This window comes from Vidua chalybeata, chromosome 22 (genome assembly GCF_026979565.1).
Source record: "Vidua chalybeata isolate OUT-0048 chromosome 22, bVidCha1 merged haplotype, whole genome shotgun sequence".
Taxonomy (NCBI): Eukaryota; Metazoa; Chordata; class Aves; order Passeriformes; family Viduidae; genus Vidua; species Vidua chalybeata.
The window spans coordinates 4,093,094-4,118,441 of NC_071551.1; the positions used below are offsets into that span (position 1 = coordinate 4,093,094).

General features: G+C 46.8%; 1 protein-coding gene across 4 annotated transcripts in view; it reads right to left on the reverse strand.

The window, feature by feature from the left end:
- Positions 1 to 25,348, reverse strand: part of CAMTA1 (calmodulin binding transcription activator 1) — a 237,283-nt gene that overhangs the window by 89,677 nt on the left and 122,258 nt on the right. For all 4 annotated transcript variants that reach the window (XM_053962596.1, XM_053962597.1, XM_053962594.1 and 1 more), the window contains exon 6: positions 21,249 to 21,320. In XM_053962596.1, coding sequence (XP_053818571.1) covers positions 21,249 to 21,320 — 72 coding nt within the window. The remainder of the gene's footprint in view (positions 1 to 21,248; positions 21,321 to 25,348) is intronic.

Below are 25,348 nucleotides of genomic sequence, written 5' to 3' on the forward strand. Positions count from 1 at the left end.
TAAATACAGTTGCTACTCAATGAAATTATCGAAGCCTGAGGCATCTGGGAGCTCTTCCTGCAAATCTGGGACAAGGAGAACGAGAAGCCTTGCAAGGGATGTCTGCTGGGAGGTTGGGTCTGCTGCAAACCAGCAGCGAGGTCCCAGGGAAGGGCTCTCCTTACCTTGCACTTGACCGTCACACCCTTCCTGTCACTGTGTCACACATCAGTGCCAAAATAGCATCAGGAGAGTGCTCAGATAATGGTGCATTTACAATTATAATTGCTCATGTCCAGGAGTAATCCAGTTTAAGCCCTTTACCATCTCAAATATTTAGAGAAATCCTGCCAGCTGCCTGGAGGGGAGAAACTTAGGAGCCCTGGGAGAGCACAACAGATTTTCATCTTTCCAGCCCTGACAGCCTTTCACACATAAATATCCTCTCAGCCCTGCTTCCTCCCTCTTCAAGACAGAGCCACTGTCCTGCCTGCTGACTGGCAGTCCCAAGTCTCACTGCCTCCCAAATCTGACCCCCACCCCACCAAGCCCCAAACCACCACTGTAGCCCTGTCCTGGCAGCATCCTCCAGAGAGAGGTTTCCATTTGGCTGGGATATGGATTTTTAGGGTTTTTTTAAAGTAGGCAGCATGTGTACATCTCCTAGACTCCCTGATGCCAGGACTGTCAGGGTCACCAGCACGGCTGCCTCAAACCCACACCCACCTCCAGCAGCATCCCAGATGTGCAATTCCAGCAGTTTTCCTTCTTTCACAAAGGCCCCTCCTGCCATGTAGGATCTTTGGGCAGAGGCCCTGCAGACCTGCAGGTTCCAAGAGCTGCACAGCTCATCCTGCAAACTCCTCTCTTTTCCTGCTTTTCTAGCTTTTAAGGCCAGGGAATAGCAGTGCCCACACCAATCCTCTTGACCACACAGTGACACAGATGGTGTATTCCAATCCTCAGCAGGGACCCTGGCTGAGCAGGACACACATCTCCCCACACACAGCACATTCCAGAGGGACAGTCCAAGAAGAGCTCTCACTCTCCTGGTAACTACATTCACCATTCATACAGCAAACACATGTGCAAGCTTTCATTTTGCTGACTTGGGCCCTGTGAGGTCTGTCTCTTGTTGAGCTTTTATCTGCTGCAACTGCCTCAATGCAAGTGCAGTTAACAGGCTCTGACTAAATCACTGTGTGGCTGCCTCTCTGAGCTGCTTTGTCCTCTCACCAGAACCTCTCCTCTAAACTTCTGTCATTTCCCACATTTAAAGCAAAAGGACCACGACTGGCTGCACATTAGCACTGCTCATCACAGAACTGAACAGTGTCCCCATGTCCCCAGATCTGGACATTCATTGCCCTGCAAGCCTTCTTCTCTCACCTTCTTTTTATGCAAAAGCTTGCTTTTCAACTCAAACATGTGCTGACAGCTCTACCCATCTCTAATCACCATGTTCCAATTAATTTCTGTGACCAATGTTCATCAATATTTATTACCCTGCAAAACTTCACAAATCAAAGTGGTGATGAAACTTGCAGGTAATGATTTTATAATTCCTTTCAGATGATTGATAAAATATTGAATACTACTCCAAAGCAACCTCAAAGGGATGCTGCCAGAACTGCCATGACAAACTGATAAACTTCCCATTAGCAAGGAGGTGGCTACTGGAAGCCACAGCCAATAGTCCTTGCACATGGAGTTGATGTTGACAGCATGGGATTATGTTTATGACAAAGTGGACCATGGCTCCAAGTTAAATTCTTAATCCTCTCCCAGCATGAGGTTCCCAGCAGCACAGGCCTGTGTGTGAGGCAGGAATGTCACACCTGGACACTGACAGTGACACACAGCATTGCCTCGATGAGGGACAGGACAGTCTCTACAAAGAGCAACAGATGCTCTTGCAGACAGTAACTCCTGAGGGGTGGCAGAGCAGACCATGGATATTCTCCACCTTTGAATACATTCAATGGATGCTCAATGGGACCTGAGGCTCCTTCCAAGGACTGCTCCATGCTCCTGAAGCATGCTCACCCCAGGGACCAAGCAAGACCTGGACAGGAGAGCCGTGCAGGCCGTGAGGCTTTTTTAGCACTGCAGCTGGAGGACACAAGCAGAATATTGAAAAATACATTTCCACATGCATCTCTAAAATGACATCCAGCATTTCTCTGCTTTGCATCACAACTCCCAGTCATCAGAGCACCAGCGACGTCCTGGTACGGGGGATTAGATTAAAAAATTATCATACTGGCTTCCTACGCTTTCTCCATTTGCCATCTAATGCTATTCTGGAGCCCAACAGGATGGAAAACCTTTGCATCTGATGAATGCAGACAGGCTGATATTAAGAACTGTGGCAGTTTTGTCAGCAAGAACCAATCAGGCCATCAATGCAATATTAAAGAGAGAACACTGGGAGCTCTCCTGAGCTTTTGTGAGAGCACAACCATGGCAGAGTGAATTGCCCCATCAATATTGCACTGCCAAAGAGAACCATTCATCATTACTGCTTCAGACTGGTAGGATGGAGCACTCTTGAGAACATGGGTCTTGTCCAACTTGTAAATCTCAGACTCAATCACAGAATAGTTGGGGTTGGAAGTGCCATCTGGAAATCATCCCACTGAACCCCCCACCAAGGCAGGGTCACTTAGAGAAGGTGACATAGAAAAGCATCCAGGTGGGTTTGGAACATCTCCAGGGAGAGACTCCACACCCTCCCTGGGAAGCTGCTCCAGTGCTCTGCCACCCTCTATGGAAAGAAGTCCTTCCTCATGTTGAGGTGGAACTTGTGGTTTAGTTTATGGTCATTGCTCCTTGTCCTGTCACTGGGCACCACTGAAATCAGTCTGTCACCGTTCTTTGACATGCACCTTTGAGACATTCATATTCATTAATGCAATACCTTCTCAGTCTTCTCTTCTCTAGACTAAACAGGTCCAGCTTCCTAAGTCTCAGGTCATAAGAGAGATGCCCCAGACCCCTCATCATCTCTGTGGGTGTCAGCCATGGTGATATGAGCCATCAGCACCAGGGAAGCTTTCTTGCATCTTTTCTCATCTCCTGAATTATTGAAGATGTTTTCTTCACAATGGAGTTGCACCTTTTTTTTTACAGAAGTGGCAGCATGGCATCCCAAACTAAGTGAAAATGGCTTGGGGAGAGGATGTGCGGGCTGGCTTCAGCACATCACCTGTGGACCAGAGGGAGTGGCCATGAGCACCCAGAGGCCCATCCCTCCTGCACCACCTGCTTCTCCTCCTTGCCTTGTTTTCACCAGGAAAACAACATTTGAGGTGCTGGCTCTGTGTGTGATATAAGGAAAGTAGGGAGAAGCATTCATCAGCAAAACCCAAAAGAGCCAGAAACATGGTGGGTTTGTCAGATGGGTCTGGTGAGCTGAACTCGCGCCTCTCTCTCAGCAGATATTTATCTAAGTCAAAGATAACAGGTTGCCATGCAATGGGAAAAGGAGAACTGGTCTACGTTCCACTCATCCCTGCTGTGTTGTCAGGTGTGTGCTGGCACTGCTGGGGGAGAAGGGGGAGCAGGGAAGGTGCTCCATGGTAATAGGCTCCAAAGGGACCAGAAGGTATGGCGCAGAGAGAGAGCCACTCTTCATCCTGGTGCACCTTCTGCTTCCTAGCAGGGTGATGAAGAGCTTGCATACCTAGAGCTGGCTGAGATGTTGCTGCAATAAGAAGATCCTATGACTGTCCTTATAGTCCTGATTACAGAAAAATGTCCTACATAAAAGTGGAAAAGATTTGCCACCAGCAGCCTCCTCTTCACAGTCCCCATCCGAAAGCACCTTATGTATTACTACCCTCTTCCTTGCTTAACATTCCTACAAATTCCTCCAGGCCTGCCACTGTTATTCTGCCTTATTTTACACTCCTCTCCTGCAGCACCAGTTTAATGAGGGTGCAGCTTCAATTAATGTATTCTCCAGAGGGAAAGGGTCAACCCACGTACGTGAGGAATTTCTGATCTGGTTACGCAGGAAGAGAGGGATCTCCTCTGACAACTTCTAACAGCACAGAAAAATTAATTCCCCTTTCCCACAGAAGTTTATAATGAGAAAGCCACAAAATCAAATTGTTAATAATTTCACAGGCACAAATTAGTGTTGCTGAGTGAAATCTCACTCCTGTAACTTCACTTTTAATGAAAGGCCACAGATGTTGGACTGTATTTGCATTACAACTTGAGAAATGTTCCATAGTTTAGACCTCATCTGTGTGGTTCTATTAACTCCATATCTGAGCTAATCTGCATAAATTTTCCCTTGTACACATTCCCAGTGGCCAGGACAGTTTCAGTGCCAAAACCCCAACAAGTCTGATTGACCACATTCTCACACAAGCTCTTGTGTCCTGCTGCTGCTTTAGGCTGCTCAGAGCCCAGCACAGGTCCCATGGCTCCACTACAACAGCCACGGTTCACATGGATCCAGTCAGCTTCCAACTGACATGAACTTTTCAGTTAAATGATTTGTTTGGTCTGTCCTTAAATGTAACCAGAGGATTCCATTATTCCAAGTAAAATGAGTTTTCCTTTCCTACTTATATACTGAACTGATAAAAGTTTAAACCGTGGTTTTCTGCTGAAAACCATGAACTCAGCTTCTCTTTCATTCAGCTTGTGCAAACCTGAGGCAACGTTGATATTATTGCAGACATCATTTGCATAGGAAGAAATTTTTCTTTTGATTAAAGACAAAAAAGCCTTTCTATATTTCTTGGCCTGCTTGTGGTGGAGACAACTGTGGCAGCTTCATCACTGTGCAGTTATCCAAAGGTCTGTGCAGTTATCCCAGGATCTGAGCCATCACACCATGGGAGTTTGCAGAAAGTCTGCTGAATGCATGAGTCAGCCCCCTGCTCTGCATCCCCAGATGCACAAAAAGCACTAAAAAGACACTCAAATTGCCCATTCTTACTGAACTCCTCAGCATGCAAAGACGTCTTCAGATATGACAGGAGCTCTGCTTCAGCAGGTGAGTGACAGAAGAGATTGAGTCTCTGTGCCCAGGATGCCACAGGTGCCTGGAGGAGCAAGGAGTAGAGGAGAGCCCACCCCTGCTTCTGCTGCTTCTTCCTGCAGGACTGAGGTACTGGTGCATGCCATGCTGCCCAGGGAATCCTCAGCTCCAGGCAGGCTCCAGGGCATGTCCACTGGATCAGGCTTGGATTCCAACACCATTTTGGGAAGTGCTCACTCCAACTGTTTTGCTGAGCCTCTCTATAATAATCACATCTCCCTCCCACTACTCAGATGATTAATGGCTGGACTTGATAGAAAACCTGGTGCCGTGCCCCGTTTTCCCAAACCTCCATGAGAAGAAACCTTATTCTGCTATTTTGAGAGGAGACCTCACCTTGATGCCCATGCCATTAATTGAATAACTATCAGTTCCAATTTATTCCACTTGGCTACAAATTAGATTTCAGCTGGCTACTTCCAAGTCTGCTTCAACACAAACTTATAAAGCTGAGTCCCTTGGCTGATGCCACTTGTCAACCTGCATCTGTTCTTGGGGTATCAAAAGACAACAAAGCCAGAAACCCGACAGTCTCTGATGAACAGAACCTAAAACGTTTGGCTTTGCTTTTTTGGAGTTTATCATTACTTTAATGGAGCCAACTAGGCTTAGTATTTCAGAGGCTCAGCCTGGCTGCCTGTATCCTGCAGCCCTCCCTTGAGAGCAGAGATACAACAGGAAGTCAAGAACTGATCTCAGGAAACCCAGGAGCACCAATGCTCCCTCAGAGCCGGGCAGCGCTGCGGGAGCATCCTCCAGCTCCTCAACAGCATCTCCAGTGCCAGTTCCAACTGTTGTTCTGTGACTGCAGCCTGATTTAATTCCTATTGGGGTATAAAAATTAATAACAGTAAAATGTCATGATCATCTCACACTAATTACGCATCTAATGAATAATTAGCTGCGGACACATTTGACATTTTTGGTCATTAATCTGAGCAAGTGTTTTAAGCCTTGAACAAAATTCTGAAAATGCAAACTTGGGGCTGAGCAGCTCAGATCTGCAGCATTGATGCTCCAGACAGAGACCACCATTGGTTCCTGTCCCCTTCCCTGGAAACAGGGGAGCTCCTTGGAGAGCACCCACCAGCTCCTGTCTCCCTTCCTGCTCACAAGGGAGCTCCTCAGATTTCATGGAGCTCCCATGGATGAAATCCATGGATTTCATGGAGCAGCTCTGTGTCTGCCACTAGGATATCAGTTGGTGGAAAAACTAGGATTTAGGAAGGCGATTTCTGCATGCCACCTCTCTCTTTGCATCAAACCTGGCTATTTATACATGTAGCTGTGAGAAATACTTTTTCCTGAACATGCCATGAATTTTGTATAAACCATCAAGACTTAAAATTTCAGTTGTAAGCTGTCATTTTTTAATGATAAAATCATTATACAAATGGTGGAAGAAGGCATAACTTTGCATCTTATATATCTAGGCACATGTATACACACATCTTCCTGGCTCAGGCTTTTACTGCTTCTCCTTTCCCTCCATCTCTAACATTTTGCCTGGAAGGTCTTTGGAAGGAAGGAAAACAAGAAGGAAACAAATCTCTCCTCAAGGGTAGAGATGAACTCTGTTCAAAGGTGCAACACATCCACAACTAATGAACAAAACATGTCTCATGTTTAGGATGAGGAGACATATAAAAAGGTCACAAAAGGCCAGAATTAGCACCAGATTGAGCACTAAAACCAAAACAGAAAGCAACAGATGTTTCCCTCCTAATTTACTCCATTAGGATCTTCTCCAGCTAGCATGCACTGCTGCTTGCTAATGAAGCATTTCCATCTCCTTGCTGCACAACTCGTAAATAAACCTCCCTGAGGTTGGCGGCAGGAACTCAACCACCCCTCCCGGGCAGGCTTTTTCTCTTTTTATAAACCCTAGTTTTTGTCAAAGAGAAAATAAAAATCTGTTCCCAAATTCTCAAGTAATTCTGACACAACTTCATTGCCTCGTCTTGCTGAACTGCATTTCTTGAACAGGGATGCTCTAACCCCACGGTGAACCCCTGTTTCCTTACGCTCATCAAAGCAACTCTACCCATCATGAACAGCTGTGGATGCACCAGGTGTATTGATTTTTAAACTGCAGGAGCAAGGCACAACAGACCTAAAATAACAAAGTATTTCACCTCCTGTATTGCCACTCTTGGTAATTTACACTAAACTGAAGAAATGTCCCCAAGTTGTTCCCTGTGGCAGACACCTCACTGCTCCATCCCCACCTGGAAACAGCCCCCAACTCCAGCCTATGGTAAATAAATCACCTGCAGAACCAACCTCAGCATTGAAACCTGCTTCCTGTTGCTGCCCCAGCCACCACAGGCACGTCTGAGAGCTGCAGCTGTCCAGTGAGCCAAAAGCTGGGGAGCTGCTGCCTTGGAGAGGTTGTTTTCCATCTCTCTAGCCTGTGAAATATGACCTGAGGCTGAAACAGTACCTCGGGGGCAGAAGTCCCCTGAGGCACAAGGCAGAGGAGCCTGCTGTTGAGACACTTAAGACAGACACTTCCTAAGCAAGACACACAATCAAAGAATGTTAAGTGCTTGGAAGGGTCCAACCACTTTAAAAACTTTTAAAAAAATCCAGTTCCAACCCCTGCTTGCCATGGGCAGGGTCAGCTATCCCAGGTTGTTCCAATCCCTGTCCAACCTGGCTTTGAACACCTCCAGGGCTGGGGCACCCACCACCTCCCTAAGCAACCACTTCCAGTGTCTCACCACCTCCCCAGTAAAGAATTTCCTCCATTAACCTAAATTTCTCCTCTTTCAATTTGTACCAATACACACATCCCTACCCATTGCGCTACAGCTTAATTATAATGCTCTCACAAAGAATTTCAATTTATCCTACCATGGGAACAAGCTCTGTAATGAAAAGGCTTTATTAAAATAGAATGTAAAACATGATATTAATTAACGAGGCTGTGCAGGTGTGTTCATGAACGTGGCCGAGCTCTGTTAACATTGAAAGGAGGTGGAGTAGGGTCAGGTGTGGGACAACACCCCCATGACCATAACGCCACACGCCCTTGTCGTGACATCTTACACAGCCAACACAATGCTGCTGCCCAGGTTTGAATTCATATGGGAAATACCATGGAGCACCTGGGGAGGAGATGATAAAAATGTGCTTCTGGCAGGAATTCAATGAGACTTTTAAAGCAGAACCAGCCTGTGCTGTGCTCACCACCACAGCGCCTGAGAGATCTGACCAGGCAGAATTTCGAGGTGAGAATTAACACGGACCAACAGCACTTAAGGTCAGAATGTCTTATCACACAGAAAAACATGAGCTTAAAGACAGGCCTGTCTGACACTGACATAAAACTCCTGCAGATGGAAAGCCAACGAGAGCCAAAATGTCACGGAAGACGCATCTAGCTGCAGTGAGGTTCTCAACAACTTGCAGATTGTGTGGGGTTGTTTTTTTTTTTGGTTTTTGACATTCAAATTTGTGTCCTTCATTATCTGGGTGTTTGCAAACCCAAAGCACCCCCGTGCTGGTGGCTGCTGGAGCTGCAGCAGAAGGACACCCTCACACGGTGCTGGGCCACAAACAGCCCCAGTTTGTCTCCTCTGACAGGAGCTCAGGGCACTGTGGGATGATATTCTTCACTCCCTCCAGCCAGCTTGTTTGCGGAAATGCAGCAAATTACACTGCAGCAGGTGCGAGCATTATGCAGGGCTATTAAAAGCAGGCTGTTGGTATCTTACTCACACGTCAACATAAGAAGAAAACCCACCCATGACACACGTTCAGATCCACGTTAGGCTTGTACATATTATCAGAGGTACAGCCTGAGTGCAATTCTGTTCTCAGGGTCTCTTTTGGTAGAACAGAGATATTTATGGCCAATTTTTATTGTGTGGGCCACACATACTTCAGTGAGTAAGCTAATCACTCCAGGTATGCAAAAACCATCAGCAGATCCACCAGTCAGCCCTGAGAAAGGCTGTGTCTGTCTCACAGTTCTGGTTCAACCTGACCCTGCCCTGACAGATCAGAACTCCCCCCGGGACCCAGCACCCCTCTGGCAACTCTCCCACATTTCTGCCAAAGGCAGCATTTCCTGACTTCCAAGCAATTAACTTTGAAATAAAAACTTAGCCCAATCTTACACTGGGTTTTAATACAATTATACAGAGGTCTATGTATAAATGCATGTGGGAAGTGTGGTTTGTTCTGCTTGCAGGAACTACATGCTAGCACCCCCTCTGCATGACAGAGCTGCAGCTGTTATACATACACACAGCCAATTTTTATGGCTCAGCTCTAAACCTCTGAAAAATAAGGTTTTTAATAGAAATCCTGACACCATCTAAAATATGGCAGCACTACTGGGTGCTGCTGGAATATGGCCCTAATTTATAAACCAGGGAGAAACCCTGTTCCATTTTGAAACTGAGAGACAGTAATCTAGAAAAAGGGTAAACCACAGGGAAAAATGGTAGTGTTGTCCATGAGCTATAGTGTCTAGTCCATCCAACAATTCAAAAATAAAATAGGATGCCACAATATTTAGGCCACGCACTGAATCTTGGACTGTCACAAAATAAAAACATGGTGTATCCTAGATGGGGGTATATTTCATAGAGCCATATGCCATTTTCCATGTTTCTGGGTAGTATTTTTCCAGTGAAAATCTGATATGAGAACACTAGAAGTAAAGAAAAAAAAATTACGAGAGAAGTAGAACCCAAACCTCCAGTTTTGCTTGATACAATAAATGTTTTTGCAAGAGGGCTTCAGTTTACTCCCCTCTAAATTGAAAGAAGTGGTGAAGCAGCAGATTGCTCACTCACAGGAGACACAAGTTTATCACTAAACCTTAGGAAAAAGCTCTCGATTGCCTTGAGGCTCCAGCTTTGCATTAAAATGCATTGAGGAGGCGGTGATTCAGGGGGCAGTGGACCAGAAACCTGTTTGAGATATTTCTGGTGCCCCTGAAACACTGAGCAAAGGATTCAGCCTTGGGATTTCTGTTTGAAGAATGACTCTGTGCCTGTTTGGGCACCACAAGGCTGGGACACCACTCCCAGCACCAGGTGGGTGGAAGCAATGGGACAAACACCTGGCTCAGGAAGTGCTCACTTGCAATTTTGGGAAAGAAACAGGAACTATTTGGAACAAGGGTCGGATATTAGGAGGCCAGTGAGGATTTCACTATCAAGTGCTCCAAAGCCTGGAAAGAATTCTGTCTCTTCTCCCCTACACACCAACACTAACCCATCCCAGGATCACATCCTGATACAGCCCAAAGGGACTGCATTATTCCCCCACCAGGAGCGGTGCTTTGGGGGCTCACAGATCTACCCTGCAATTTTCATTGTGGCCATCCTGGATTCCTTTTCTACTTCCCCTAAACCGTCTCCTTTTGCATGCTGAGCATCAAAGGAGAATAAATCCAGAATTATTGCACTTTACCTGCTAAAACTATTTCCCAGCAGACTTGTAACAATCCAAGCACACCGTGTTCTTGTCGGTCACATCACTGTCCACCAGCCTGGCAACATTTTACCTACCTCAGGCTCAGCCCTCCTGCTCAACTGAGCCCTGGGCCCTCTGCGTTCCTCATGAACAAAAAGCAGGATTTGCTTATGGAAAAAGCAGCAGCCCTAAGTAGCACTCCACACAGATGTGCTCCCCCCCAACCTTCCCCACTGGCGCTGCAGGAATGCCCAGAACGAGGGCAGGAGAGGGGCTGAACTCTTCATGAGCTGTTAGCAGGCTAACGAGGGCATCTGCAGGAGGAATAGGCACTAAAACTGAAACCAGATACAAAATAAATATCCCAGAGCTGGATTTCTTAAAAAAGATTCTGCTGAGCTATAGCTCCACATCAAATTTTTATTGAATACATTTTCTTCTGAGAATTTGTGCACTAAAACCAGTCAGAATCATATGAGAGGAGTATAAATTTCACGTACAGTTTTCACTGCAAACATCCTTCAGGAGAAAAAGCAAAAGCACTTTTTAATCAAGCCCACTTCACATCCTCTCCCTTCTCCCATGGAACCCAAGAGGGAGGGTGGGAATTGGAGCCCACGCAGCCCCAGTCCCTGCAGCACTGGGGCAGCGGGGAGCTCAGGGAAAGGATGCTCAGGGAAAGGATGCTCCCCACTCCCTGCAGGGGAGGGGGACACATTATCTCCCCTTTGCCATGCCTGAAGGCAATGCCTAGGTCTGCTTCACATGAAGCTGTGAAGAAGGGGACATTTCAAAGCAATTGATACTCTTAGCTGACAATGTGAATTCACATGATTTCAGTAAATTGCTGTTAAAACCCAAACGTGACACCTTCTCTTCTCCCAAATTCAGAGCTGCCCCTCCAAAATTTACTTGGTCACATTATTTTCTGAATCTGGAATGGATTTCCTGTCTGATTCTACAAAACCCAAAAATGAGGGGCTAGTTCCCTGGAAGGATGATGTTTCTCACTGTACAAGTGATTTCAGGTCACTTTGAGCTTGAAAAGGCTCTAGGATCTGAAATGCTATTACAAACAGAAAAGCTATTTTAGTCAACTTCTTTTAGCAGCATCCCAGCATCCAACACTTTTAACTTCTTCTCCCTCAACAACTACAAGGAGAACTCAGAAAAAAACTTATTCTCTCAGAGGTGTCCAGATTTGTGACTATAATGTAAACTTTAAACAAGCCTAAAATCGAGCACCTTTCAGCACTTGAGCAGGTCTTGGTGGCTGTGTTGCCCAGATGCTCACATGGTAGTTCTTCCTTGGAGACTGAGCTACCTGGACCCCTGAGAAGAAAATTACACTGAAGAAAAGGTCAATAAATGGCAGAGAGGAGATGATATCCCATAATAGTTATAATTACTGTTTATCAGAGTGCTGCACTGCACAGGTAGCAGGTTACAGGATGTATTTGCTCTATTTTTTCATTAAAAGAGGACACGGCTACAGGACTTGGAGTTGATCCCATGACACGTGTGTCTGCTGTGTCACAGGACACACCACGCAGTCACATCTCCTCCGTGGAGCCAGTGACCTTGAGATCGACCTTGCAGTCATTCTTCCTGCATATTTTTGTGATGGATTTATTGTTCAATAAACCCAAAAGAACAACAGCATTTGATGCTGGAGCTCTTTGTACCAGTGCCAAGAGCTGCGGGAGGAGCTGGGGCTGGATCTGCACCTTGCTCAGACTGTTCATTGATGTTGTGGCTCTATTCTCCACTGCAGGCCAAGGAGGGGATGAATCTTCCATGAGGATTCCTTTTCCTATAAAGTTTTACATTAGGTGTGTAAAGAAAATTCCCAGCAGGACAGCCCAAGGAAATGCAAAATCATGAGATAAACAAAATTTGACTGGTATGTTTCAGAAAGTTGTTACATATCTGTAGGGGGACACTATAAAACCAGAGACAGTGCATCTGTGCTGGTCAGTGGGGGTTGAAAGACTCTGAGATGCTTGGCTGAACCAACCTGACAAGGTTCTTGCACCCCAGAACACTCAGACACCAGTGCTGTGTCTTGAAAATAACAAAATCCCTACAGAAAGTGACTCAAGTCTAAGTTATAGAGGGGAATAAACACCAGCGTTCTGCATTCAGGAATAAAGACTGTGACTACAGAGCTGTTGACACCAGCTTTTGAAGAATGCCACAAAGATAATCGAAGAATGGTGAAAATCTTCACCATTCACCAGGAAGAGCAACCTCCTCTCTCCCTTCTCCAGCAGAGAGTGCCTGTGGTGGCTCAATTGAATGGTTGAGAGCTCAGCAGGAGGGCAGTGGTGGCCAGGGCAGCACCCAGGTACCATGGGGACTGCTGGGAGCAGCCATTCCCTTCTGCCATACAATATGAAGACACATTGAATCCAACAGATTTATTTTGTCCTAGTTACATTATTGGGAAATCTACTTTTCTGGGAAGAAGAGATTTTACAGCGACTCAAACTGATAAAAACTTCAACCTCTATTTCACTCTGTCATGCCTTCTTTGCTGCCCATGGCCAATAAGCAGCATGAGCCAGCAGACACTCGTATGATCCACGCCCCACGGCAGCACAAGGAACAGAGGCAAAGCTGATGTTTAATGGAAAAAAATGTATGGTGATAAAAATTGTGCACTTTTTCCCTGACACAGAAGATGATCCCCTCAGGAACACTGCCTGTTCAGAAGCAAAAAACATTTAGGTTGGTCCTTCTCCTCTGGCTTTTGCCCCTCCATTAACACTAATGAAGACCATTGCATGATCTCACAGAGTTAGACTAAGGCTGTGGTCCCTACACACCACTTCCACAGCCTCAGAGGTGAGCACAGCATTTTATAGTGCAGACCATGAACTTGGGGCTCTTTTTAAGAACCTTTACTGCCTTTCACTAGGGGTAGTGCACCACGTATGCATTCATGGGTCTGACAGCCACTTTGACATCCACTGGTGTGACCCACGACATCACCATGGGTGTGGAGAAAGGGATGCAGTGATGCACCCCAGATGGGATCAGGTGGCAGGATGCAGGTGGCAGCTGTGGGAGGTGACAGGGGTGGAGAGTCTTCACTTCACACCACTGAGGCAGTGCGAGACACAAGAGGCATCACAGCTTCATTAACCCAGGGCAGCACAGACATCAGTGACAGCTGAGGCAGCCAGCTGATAGAAAGGGAGTAGAGACTCCTTCAGAAATGAAAGATTATTTTGAGAATAAAAGCAACCGGGGTAATCAGCAAGACGTTCACAAAGGCAGAGGATAGAAGGAAGAGCACTCAAACCTGCAGGCACCTGTGAAGTGATTTATCCAAAACACTTACAGAAGTGTTCCTTAACAAATAAAATACAAGGGTAACTCACTGCAGGCCAAAACACTGCATATTAAAGGAAAAAATATCCTGCATTAGAAAGAGAGACTTCAGCCTTGGCAGCATCTGCTCCAAGTCCTTTGCTGCCCACGCCAGAACAAACTCCAGATCTCTAAACCCAAATTGTAATTTGCTTCACTACAGAATTCCCAACTCAAGCCCCAATTATAACTCTCCAGTGAGGGTGAAACTCCAGCCAACAGTATAATACATTCACTGACACCTGCAGACCTAATAATTGACCAGGGAGGATGTGGATGAGCTCAGCAGAATTGCTGCATTGCTCCTGCAAGGCTCGGTGTCCTACACCAGGAAACAGCTTCGCTACTGCAAGGTGCATAATTTAATAAACCATTAACTCAAACCTGAGGTGAAGTAAATTCAGCATATTATATATTTCAAAATAGCATTAGAATTCAATTTAAGTGTCACCAAAAGCCTAATCCTCAGTATACAGAGCATATTAATAAGTGTCTTGGAGCCTGTGGTTTGATTTCATTTCCAGCTGAGTTGTGCTGCTGATCCCTGCTGCGAGGATGTCTCGGTGACAGCATCACTGGCCTGAACCAGAGCAGAATCACAGGGATGACAGTCCCACTCTGTGGGGTCTTCCCAGGAGAACACAGGGGTGGGCGCTGAAGCAAAAGTAATCCTGCCAGTGGTGTCACTTCTTGGTGTCCCTGCTGAGATGCTGATGTTCCCCACTGACAGCAGGCTTCTCACAGGGCCCCTGACCCACCCCTGCTGTTGGGTCCCTTTGCAGCCACAGGGGCAAAACTCATTTTAGGTTAAGGCAGGAGCTCCTGTTCACGCTGAGCTGCTGGATGAGGCACAAGAAGGCCCTCTGTGGCTGCCCCCCAGCCATGCTATGGTGCATGATAGGCTGCAGACCACAAGGAGGGACAGAGCCAATGCTTTCCCTCCCCTGGGTCAAGCAGCCAGGGCAAACGGGGCATTATTTCCACCAAGAGCTGAAAGCACCAAACCTGTTTCCTTTCTGTGGGAGCTGGACATGTTTTGGCCTTTTCTCTGTCGCCCCTGCCAGAACTTCTCTCGATCAGCAACCCAGGCACATCCCCCAGCAGTTTGGGAAATGCATCTCTTCTATAAATGACAACAGATTATTTAAGCAACAACTAAAGCACTCTGACTGCTTTTTAGTTTGCTCGCATTAACGTCAGTCTCCTCATATATCTAGGGAACAAATCCGGGATTTTCTTTAAAATGGTGGAGAGCGGTACAAAAATAGAAGCCTGCTTGTCTAAAATAAAGTTATGTGTTTGAAAGGGCTGGAAATTGTTTTTTAATCACAGGCGTCTTTCTTCTGGAATATAGTCTGCCGTCTATACATTCTGCTCTTCCACCCAATTCCTCAGGAAAATGCAGCAAGTGCATTAATAAATAATTTATAAAAACATTACAAAAGATAAAGCACTCCTGCTAAAACATTTCCAGCCTTTGACACACCAGTTCATTTGTAATCCTCTTTGCCTCCCCTTCACTGGAATATCAGCACAGGGTTCGTGCTGCTGCTCTCACAGCCCCACTTCGCCCACCCTGCAGTCCTTGGGATCCAGGCAGATCCAGGCACAGTCCAGCCCAAGCCACAGCTCAATGTTATCTACTGTAGATTTCTGTCATGGAAAATGTTTCTCCTGGAAGCAACATCCTGATTTATTTTCGCCATCTTGCGTGAGAGGATGGCTGCAAATGCACATGGCTGTCCCAATAAACACAGCCCCAGGGTTTGTCCTTCCTCCAGCAGCACACAAGCTGTGCTCTCTGTGTCACTCCACAGGGTGCTTGGGAGCATGATGCACAGGACCCTTTGCTTCTCTTATATAGTTTCTCTGAAATTCTCTTTCAAGAGTCAGTATGTTAGGCATGCGACAAAAAAGAAAAAAAAAAAGAAAAATCAAAATAATGAAACTGGAAATTATTACAAAAGAGTTCATAGAACCCTTGGAATTTCAGTTGGACTGAGCAATAATTTTTGCACAGCTCCACCAATTCCATGAGTATTTCAGATCTTTAATGAACCCTGAAAAACATGATGGGAAATCTTGAGACATGGTTGTTCCAGTGACTGCACAGCAGCAGGGACACAGCAATGAGCACAGTGCCTTCAGGAGAGCTGGTGAGAAGATGAAAGGAGGGAAAGAAGAAAGCATCCTTCAGAGAGATCAAGTCAAAGGCATGTTAAGGAAGCACAAAAAGGGTATCCACAACTTCCTCATCCTCTGAAAATGCTTGTGCATCGTGAAGCCAAGTGATAACACAAGGGGACTGACTGCTGCATCCTGCCAACGTCTGGTACCAAAAGCACCTCTGCTGCTGCAGCTCAGAGCTAAATCAACACAGGGGACCATTCTGCTCACCTGGAACTGCTGTTTGGTCTCCCCACACACAGTCTCCTCTCCAGCACAGCTTCACATGCACGCAGGGCACTGGGAACAGGAGCCACAAGTCTGCTCTGTGAACACCCACCTGTATCCAGACCATGCTTGGGAGGTGCAGCCACACTGGAGGTGGTTTGGTACCACAGCCCATGCTTTGCTGTACTTCTATACCATTTAATTTCATCACACAGGCTAAAACACACTTTGGGAACGGGTGCCAGCATAGCAGCAACAGTTTATAATCCTGTTAGCAGAAATGCACAGGCTCATTGTGCCAACACCTTGCTCACACCCCACTCCCCAACACACAGGACCCAGCTAAGTGCCCACGTGCAGCACAGCATTCTCTGTACTTTATTGCCCAGCCACTTTTATTTCACCCAAATGAAAAATAAAAACCCATTACTAAGCAAAAGTCTTGAGAAATTTTATGAGATTGTAATGCTTCCAATTTATGTTGAAAAAGCCCCAAATCCTCAAGCTGTCTGTCGCTGATCCAGCCAGGGACGCAGGAGATGCTGCTGACACAGCACAGCACAAGTGATCAGAGAGGGAAATGCTACTCTGACGGGGTGCTATCAAAAATAAATGGGAATGGCTTCCTCTTGTTTAGGGCATAATGGAAAACCAAGGCAAAAAAAAAAAAAAAAAAAAAAAAAGAACAAACACTACATTTATGCAGGACAGTGACAGATGTCATGTAGAACATTTTAAATGAGTTTTAGGTCTCGATATTTTCTGCCCACAGCTTTCAGACAAGATGTATTTTAGGAAAGGAACACACTCAGGGGGCATCAAGCATCAATGCAGACATTCATAGTAACAAACTGCTGAATATTCAAGTGTATCCAGAAGGAAGAATTCAGGAAAAAATGGAGTAAAGAGAGACTATTGCAAAAGCCTCTGACATTCAATCAGTGCTTACACATACTCTGCAAAGCACAGCTGGTGCACACAGAACTGCAGGAACAGTAATTAAAGACCACTACCCAAATACTGCCCACCACCAGTGCCCCCTCAGCATCTCCCATTTGCTCCTTCTGTGACAGACATCCTGCCTGGATATTACACCTGGCATGACTGCTGATGTCCCTGACCTTCCCCTGCCATTTCCTACCCTACAGAAAAGTATTCCATGACTTTCATGGCTGCTGGGAGCATCCTGTGAGTGTGGGAGCAATAAAGATGAAATGCAGTTTTCCCCTAGGCTCCCAGAGAACTGGATTATCACATTTCAGCAATTACTGCAAACACTGGATTTACAACAGGGCTCTGTGGAGCTCTGGTGTGTCCCTGTGCCTGCCTAGCTCAGCCTGCATCCCACTCTGCTTCCTTGGCTCACCTGCCAGAACAGTGCCACTGACACTCTTCTGCACCAATTCTGAATTATTCAGTCAGCAGTTAATGCTGTGCAACGTGAAAACAGCTCTCTGCCACTTCTCTCCAAGGCTTGTTAGTCTTAATTTGTTTGACTGGCCAAGAGGTCTAAATTTACACGTTTTTAGCATGATCCTATAGCACAGTTTTGTACTTCTTATTTAAGAAAAAGGGCAACACTTTTAAAATACGTATTTCCTCCCATCCCCATAGCACCTGAACACCAGCACTAAAGGAGACATCAGTATCTGCTACAGGTGGAACACAATGAGCACCTAATGAGCTCAGCATCTCCAGCTGTGCAGCACAGGAGTGGGAGTGAGCAAGGAGCCCATCACAGTGCAGGGGTGAAGGAAAGCCTGCCTCTGTAACCCTGGCAAGCAGCAGCCTGCCCAGAAGCCTGGCAGCCAGGGTAATTTTCAGTTCCTGGGGTGCCAATTTCCAACACACAGAAGGGAACGCTGCATCTCCCTGCTCAGCTGTGCCAATGTTTGAAAATCATCCATGTCTGAGAATCCACATTTTCCCTCCATTAGTCAGTACAAGTACAAACAGGGGGATTTCTTCTTCTTTTTCCAATGACACAAAATCTGGTACTGTGCTGAAGGTCTAACATGGGCAGGCTGAGTCCTGCCAGTGACAAACCAATGCACTGAAGTCACAGCTGTGCCACAGCCTCTGCAGGAGGCCAGGACCTGCCACCACCCCCATCTCAGAAAAGGTTTCAGCAGCTCTGCTCCATGCTCAGTGAACTGCGGACAGCCAAGGCTCTGCATCTTCTCACAAGTGAACAGATAATGTAAAACAATAAAAAACTGAAGTTCTACTGAGGTGTCTTCCCCAGCAACCTGTGAAGAGGCCACCCATGTCCTCATCCCCATCTTCTTCTCTGCCTGTGTCACTCAGCATGATCTCCTATTTCTAGAGATCAGATAATCAAAAGAAAAATATGAGAACCAAATGTAGGAAACCACCACCTTGGGCATGCTTTCTTCATTCAGGCCCAAGAGTGAGTGGCCAAGAGAGCATCCATGCAAGAGGCTGCCAGTGCCCAGGTCTGGACCATGTCCAGCAGGAACATGTCAATGCTGGCTTGGCAATTACAGCACCTATTACAAATATTAAAGGTCTTTGGGGTAAGGCAGCACTTAAAATCCGTTATCAAGAAAGCTTGAAATGTCTCAAAAATGTGAAACCCCTTCAGAAGAGAGAGGAGGTGGGGGCCCCATGCAGCAGACCCCAGCCACAGCCGCCAGCACCATGGTCTCTGCCAACAGCCTAAGAACTTCCAGCAGAGACCCAGAAAACTGAATCATGCTGCTCCAGATGATTGGCTCTCATTTCTCATGCCTCTGACCAGTCTGCAGGGAGCAGGCACATCATGTCAATCATAAATGACAACACAAAGTTGTTTAAGAAATTGGATATCACCATATAATTAATGGCTACGACACCGTGCATGAGAAAGGTTGTGAGTCCCTGTGGCTGGTTTGAGTCCTGGCCTTTACGCTGAAAATGTGAGATAGAAAAGATCACAAATATATGTGTGGGGATTTTTAATCAATATCTAACCTGACAGTAGGATCTGGAGGAAGATCATCCCATAAAACATAGATGGCATCGCAGACTTTGTATTTACTCCCCATTGACCAGACACTGCACAGAGAGAGCACAGAGAGAGTCCCAGGAAGGAGCTGAATGTCTCCCCAAAAAAAGGGAAAGTCACACATGTACCTTGGTGAACTATAAAGCCAAACACATTGCTGGAGATTAACATTGCCCTGGCTATACCTATTTTTGAATATCAAACTCATCTACCAGGGCTGTTGAAGTGAAAGCTTCTGAAGGAGATGCACAAAACACCTTCTGTCTCTCTGGTGTCACTGCTCCTGAATTCACCATGGAGCTGAACACAAACACTGTGCAGACGATAGGGAAGTGTCATCTATTCTTGGCCAGCTCCTTTCTGCCGGCTGCATAACCTTGAGCGCATGACTGAAGGATGCCCGTTTATGCCTGGAGATGCTGCCATGAATCACAGACCCCTCTTCCTCCCACAGCGAAGGCACAGCATGTCCTTGTTGAGGAATACCAGTCTACCACAGCCACAGTGAGATGTCCTGCAGCACATTTTATAAATAGGCTTCTAAGAAATGTACTTCCCATCCTCTTGAAAAAAAGTGATTACCAGAGCAAAGAAAATGACTAAACATTGATGCACGCCCTGTGAACGTGAAGAGCCAGACCCCGGGGAACAGCTCAGAGATCCTACAGTGCTGCAGTGCACATCAGGGAGATGCTGGCCCAGTGCCACAGCAGCCAGGGCCAGCAGCACTTCTAGGGAGCACATCACAATGAGAAAAAGTAATACAAAGCTCAAAAATGAAGAGAGGAGAGGTGACCTTTGGGGCCAGGAGCTCTGGAGGAGGACAAGCACAGCCTGGGCAGGCGTAAGAGAACAGGATCGATGCAGTCACGCTGTGTTTTCAGAGGAGCCACAATTCTCCTCTGCGAGGTGCAGTGCTGCTCCCACCACTGCAGCCAAGCATCTCCTCTTTCCTTGCACACAGAATTTATATGCCACAGATGCAAATGGAGCTGAGAACACACAGATATCACAGAGGAGGGTGACATATGGTGTGTGTTTCCTTTGTTTATGTCCATGGTGTGGGCACCATCCTCTGTGGGTTGTAAGGGGTCTGTCCTGCCCCACTGACAGCAGCAGTGCCTTCTTTTTTAATATGGAAGTGCAATTGCAAAACCAGGGAGAAACAGGAATTATTTTCCATTTGCTTCTAGAAACAGATGTCACTTTCCTCACACTTGTTTGTTTTCAGGACCATGGGAGTTTAATCTTTAAAACAATATTTTTACAGTATGTGTCAAGTGCCATTTCATAATGAAAGAAAACAAATTACTTCCACTTTGTACACCATGGTAACCAGTCAAGAATGTGAACAGCTCCTCAAAGGTGGGGTCAGCAAACACCTCCCGGGCAAACTCCCACATGAGATCCTTCACACACCCCCACAGCCCCAGAGGAGCTGCCCAAACCCTGTGTAAATAAGAAGAAAATTTGGCTTGACTCCTCCTGGGATTTTGCTGTTCCCACAACAGCCAGAAGAAAAATCTTTGAGTGACTTCAAATGCTCCCTGGAAACTGAATATCTCACTGGAGGAAAGCAGATCCACTGCAGGGCCAGCTCCAAGGTTCACCCCAAATTCAAACACGGCCCCAGGGTTCTCCTCAAAGTCAAGCACAGCCCATGGCTGATATCTCTCCCACACCACAGTATGCCTGTGCAGCATTCATTTCTCTGGCTCTTGCCTTGCTTCAGGATGGAACTACACAACCAGAAACCTCCACAAAGTCTCACTTGAGCCAATTCCATGCTTAGAGAACACAGGAGCTGGCATCAGCTCCATATTGCTAGAGAAAATGTATAATCCCTCCAGAGACATACAACTAAGACCCAATTCCCTTTCAGACAAACAAAATCCCCCAGACAGTAAAACACAGGATGCTGACTCCCCCCCAGCAGCAGCTGAACGTGGCTGCAGCAGCTTGACCAGGTGACCCCAGAGAGAGAACTCGTTGTCATCCTACCTGCAGAAGCCAGTAGCACCTTCTGTGAAACGTGGGGATGATGGAAGAATGGACATAGCAGCCATACAGGCACTGGGGACACAAAAAGAGAGAAAGCAGAGTCAGGTTAGTGGAGGAACCATCCCAAGAGGCTGCACTGGGGACAGGGCAGCAGCGTGACCCACAGATGGAGGACAATGCTCTGCCCTTGGTCTGGGGCTGGTGATACACAGCACAGCACTGTGGCACCCTGGTGTAGGCACTGTAAGCTTTGCTACAGGTCACAGAAGGCTGTCCCCAACAATCCCTGCCGTGCTACCTCCACCCAAGGAGTGGCCAGAGCCAACAGGGGCTCCCGTGGTGCTCAGCACCACGACACAGACAGGGCTGGTCTGGGGGCTGCCTTTGAATCTTTGCTCCATGGTATTTTGATTTTTTGGCAAATACAACACGTTCATCTCTTTTCCCATGGTTTATCTCCTGGGTATTTCAACTGAAAATGTTGTGTTTGTAAACTGAAAAAATTGCTGTCAGATATTTTAGACAGCAAAAGGACAAAATATAGTTTGATTCTTTTCTTCTTTTTTTTTTTTTTTTGGTTGTTTTTTTTTGCTTTTTTGGGGTTTTTTTAATGAATTCTGCTTCACTGATTAACTGAAATCAGCAAGGCCGAGGAATTCTTTCTGCAGGACAAAAACCCATATTTCCAGTATGTTAGAACTTTCTGGTTGGAAACCAAGCCCAGTGCCAACCCAAACCCACAGAACTGGTTTTAATTGCAAAGATCCCTAGCGCAGAGGGGTGCCCGTGCTGCTGGACATGTGCACTCAGTGAGCACATGGGAGGGGGCAGCAGTCCCCCCTCCCCAGGATCACTGCTCACAAGGTCAGCCTGAATTAAACAGGATTTAAGGACTGGCTGCTATCACCAAGTTATTTTTAAAACACGAATGACAAAGATTAATAATGTTTTTAAAATGTGTCAAGGGTACATTCTACACACTGAAATGCAGGGAGGAAAAACAGAGGAGGAAAAAAGCCCTGCAGAAAATAATCCAAAGAAAAGCTTAACATTTAAATCCCTCCCGAGGGTTGGGGAACAGCTGCCCTGACAGTGACTCCTGCACACAGCACTGGGGGCTGCATGGAAAGGTCTGCAGTGTTCACTTCTGCTGACTCAGAGCTGGTCCCCCCACTCCAGAAAGCAGCTTGAGATGTGCAGCATCTCCCTGTCCAACCTGCATCCCAGTGAGGATGGGAAAGCTGGTCTGGAGCTGCTGGAGCAGCCTTCACAGCAGCCAGGGCCATCCACAGAGCCTTGTGAGATGTGTATCAATCTATTCCAGCACCCCCTGATTTGCTTCCCACCCCAATTTGCTGTGGAGTGGATCGAAACTTTGCCCTGATTAAAACAAAACCCAGCGCTGGGCTCTGTGCAGCTCGTGGTGCACAGCAGGCAGGAGCGCTGCCCTCCCTCTCCAGAGCTGTCTCGCAGATAATTCTAGAGCTGTCAATAATGAATCACACAAAAGCCTCCCACCTTCATGAAACTGGTTCTCAACATTTCAGCAAACCATTAAAAAAATCCTAACAGCTCACAGAATTCAAAAAGCACACAGAACGCAGAAGGGATTTCTTAAATTTTTCTTTCCTTTTTTTTTTCCTCCATGGCAGCAGGACATGGGAATCTGACTCTGGATGGATGTTTTGAGGCTGGATGTCCTAATCTGGGCAGCTGGGATAAAGGAGACCCACACACTGAGCAGTCTCCTGGCCTTGAAGAGACAGCAGGGACTGTCCCCACAGGCACGGAGAGGTACCACAGCAGCAGAGAAACACTGCAGGGGTGACACAGACCCTGGGAGCCCAGCACGTGGAGTGCAGGCAAAATGAGTGATGACAGCAATAAAAACTACATTAATTTTTGAGTACAAAGGCGTAAGAAAAAGTTGAGGATATAAATAGAAACCTAGGAAACCTCTGTGTCATTGTTTTGGAGGATTTTCAAGATTAATGGGTTAAGCGCTGTGGGCGACACAAAATCTGCAGCTCAGCACGTGGGGCTTGTGGGGAGGTGGGTGTAGGATATTCCTACACTTGGATCTGCTGACCCCTGCCTTTGGTCCAGGGATGGCCCAGGGCTGCTGAGCTACCAGCCTGCTCCACACCTCTCTGCAACTAATGAGGAGAGTGGAATTACCACCCTGCCTGGCCAGAGCAGACAGACAACAAGGGCAGAAGTAATACCTTTGGCTAAAGCAGCCTTTAAAATGAATTCTTGCTCAAAACAGGCAAAGAGGGTTTCATTAGCTGTGTTTTCTTTTATTTTTTTTTAATTATTTTTTAGTGGGAAGGTAAAAGCTGCAGAGGCCTGTGTGTCTGTGGAGATGTTAATGCCAGGCTGGGCACTCAGCCAATGCATTAAGTGAAATCGAATTCCAGAAACCAGCTTTAATCAGCAGATTTTTAAGGTTAGAACGACTCTCTCCTCTGCAAGGCTTGCCAAGGTTAATTCTGTCCTGAGCAGGCTGAATTAATGGGCTGGACAGAGGAGAACATTTTTTTTTCATTATTCTCTTTTAAGTTTACAAAATCTCCAGGAGAAGAGAAAAGGCATTTCTGAGCAGTGTGAGGAGGAACGCCACCTCGGCAGCTCATTGACTGCTGTGTGGAGAACACACAGGGGCTGGCATCAGCCTGAGCCCAGAGGAGCCCTGAGCAGCAGCAGCCGAGGGACACCCGGCTGTGGGAGTGCTGTGACCTGCTGCTGGGCGCCCATGGTGGTGGCCCTGTGGTCCCATCACCCGTCAGGGAGTGTGTCCTTGTCCCTGGAGATGACCCTGTGCGTGTGGCCAAGGATGCCCTGAGCACACGCCGTGTCCTGCCACCGTGGGGGATCCCTCCTGCGCAGCTGCCCGGGATGAGACCCCCACACTGCCCCAGGAACCAGCTACAGGCACCTTCTGAGCAGCCCCCACACTGCTGCTGGAGGGCCTGGCCCTGCCAGCTCTGCTGCAGCTCATCCCTTTACAGTTCCAGGGGTAATTAAAGAGGAAAGGCCTTCCCTGAGTAGCAGGGGAGAGTGTGCAATTACAGCTGCCCGCCCTGCCATTTGTATGCAGTGCACATTTGGCATTACCAAACTTCTGAAAACTGGAAGAAGGGAGGGGGGAGGAATACAAAATCAAATTATTAGTGGATTTTTTTTATCCTGAGCTCCTTAAAGTGATTGTGGCTTATTTAAAAATAATACAATAATGCTGAGGTGTTCTTTCTTAACAAGCATACCTTGGGAATGGAAATAAGAAAGCAGGAGAATCAAAAATTCAAGATAGGGTTGGACAGGCTTTGAAATTCTTCTCCCTGGTGAGTTACACTAGTGGATATTTTAAAAACCCTAAAAACCGCCTAGATTTTGTTCAGATTTTCACACTGAATTCCCAATTCCCTTAATAAGAAGCTAAATCAATCTTTAGAGAACAAATCACGTAACACCTATGGCTGTACATTATTAAAATATACTTGAGTAATTTTCTGGTGGTAAGGCTTCAGCTTTCGACGCCCCAGCAGCCTCTGGACAGCAGGAGCAGGATCTGTGCAGGTTACTGGGGATAAAAGGACTGCGCCCTCTGCTCCTGGCTCCGTGGTGGGATTGGGCAACATGTGCTCAGCCCAGCAGCTGATCAGCTCCCTGGTACACCCCCGTGCTGCTGGGATCTCCCTCTGTAATTACTGACCATTTCAGAGCTTCCTCACCAATTTCCATGAGGGAGCAGCACACTGCTGGCAGTAGCAGCTCTGCTGCCATGGATCAATCCTCCATGGAAAGCCAAGAGAGGCATTGGCTTCATTCCTCTCATCATCCTGGTGACAGGGTACAGGTCTCCTGAAGCAGTGGCTGTGTGTGAGCCCAACCACGCTCTGCTCTCACCCTTGCCTGCTGTAACCAGCACACACTGCAAAGGAGCTGCAGCCGTGCAGCAGCACATATGGATTCACAGGCATGGAAGGGAAAGTGGAAAAGCAGCCTGTATGTGCTCAGATGAGCATCCTTCAATGCAGCAACCTGTGTTTTGGTGATACAGTCAAAATGCAATGACAAACCCCACTCTCCCATCCCTA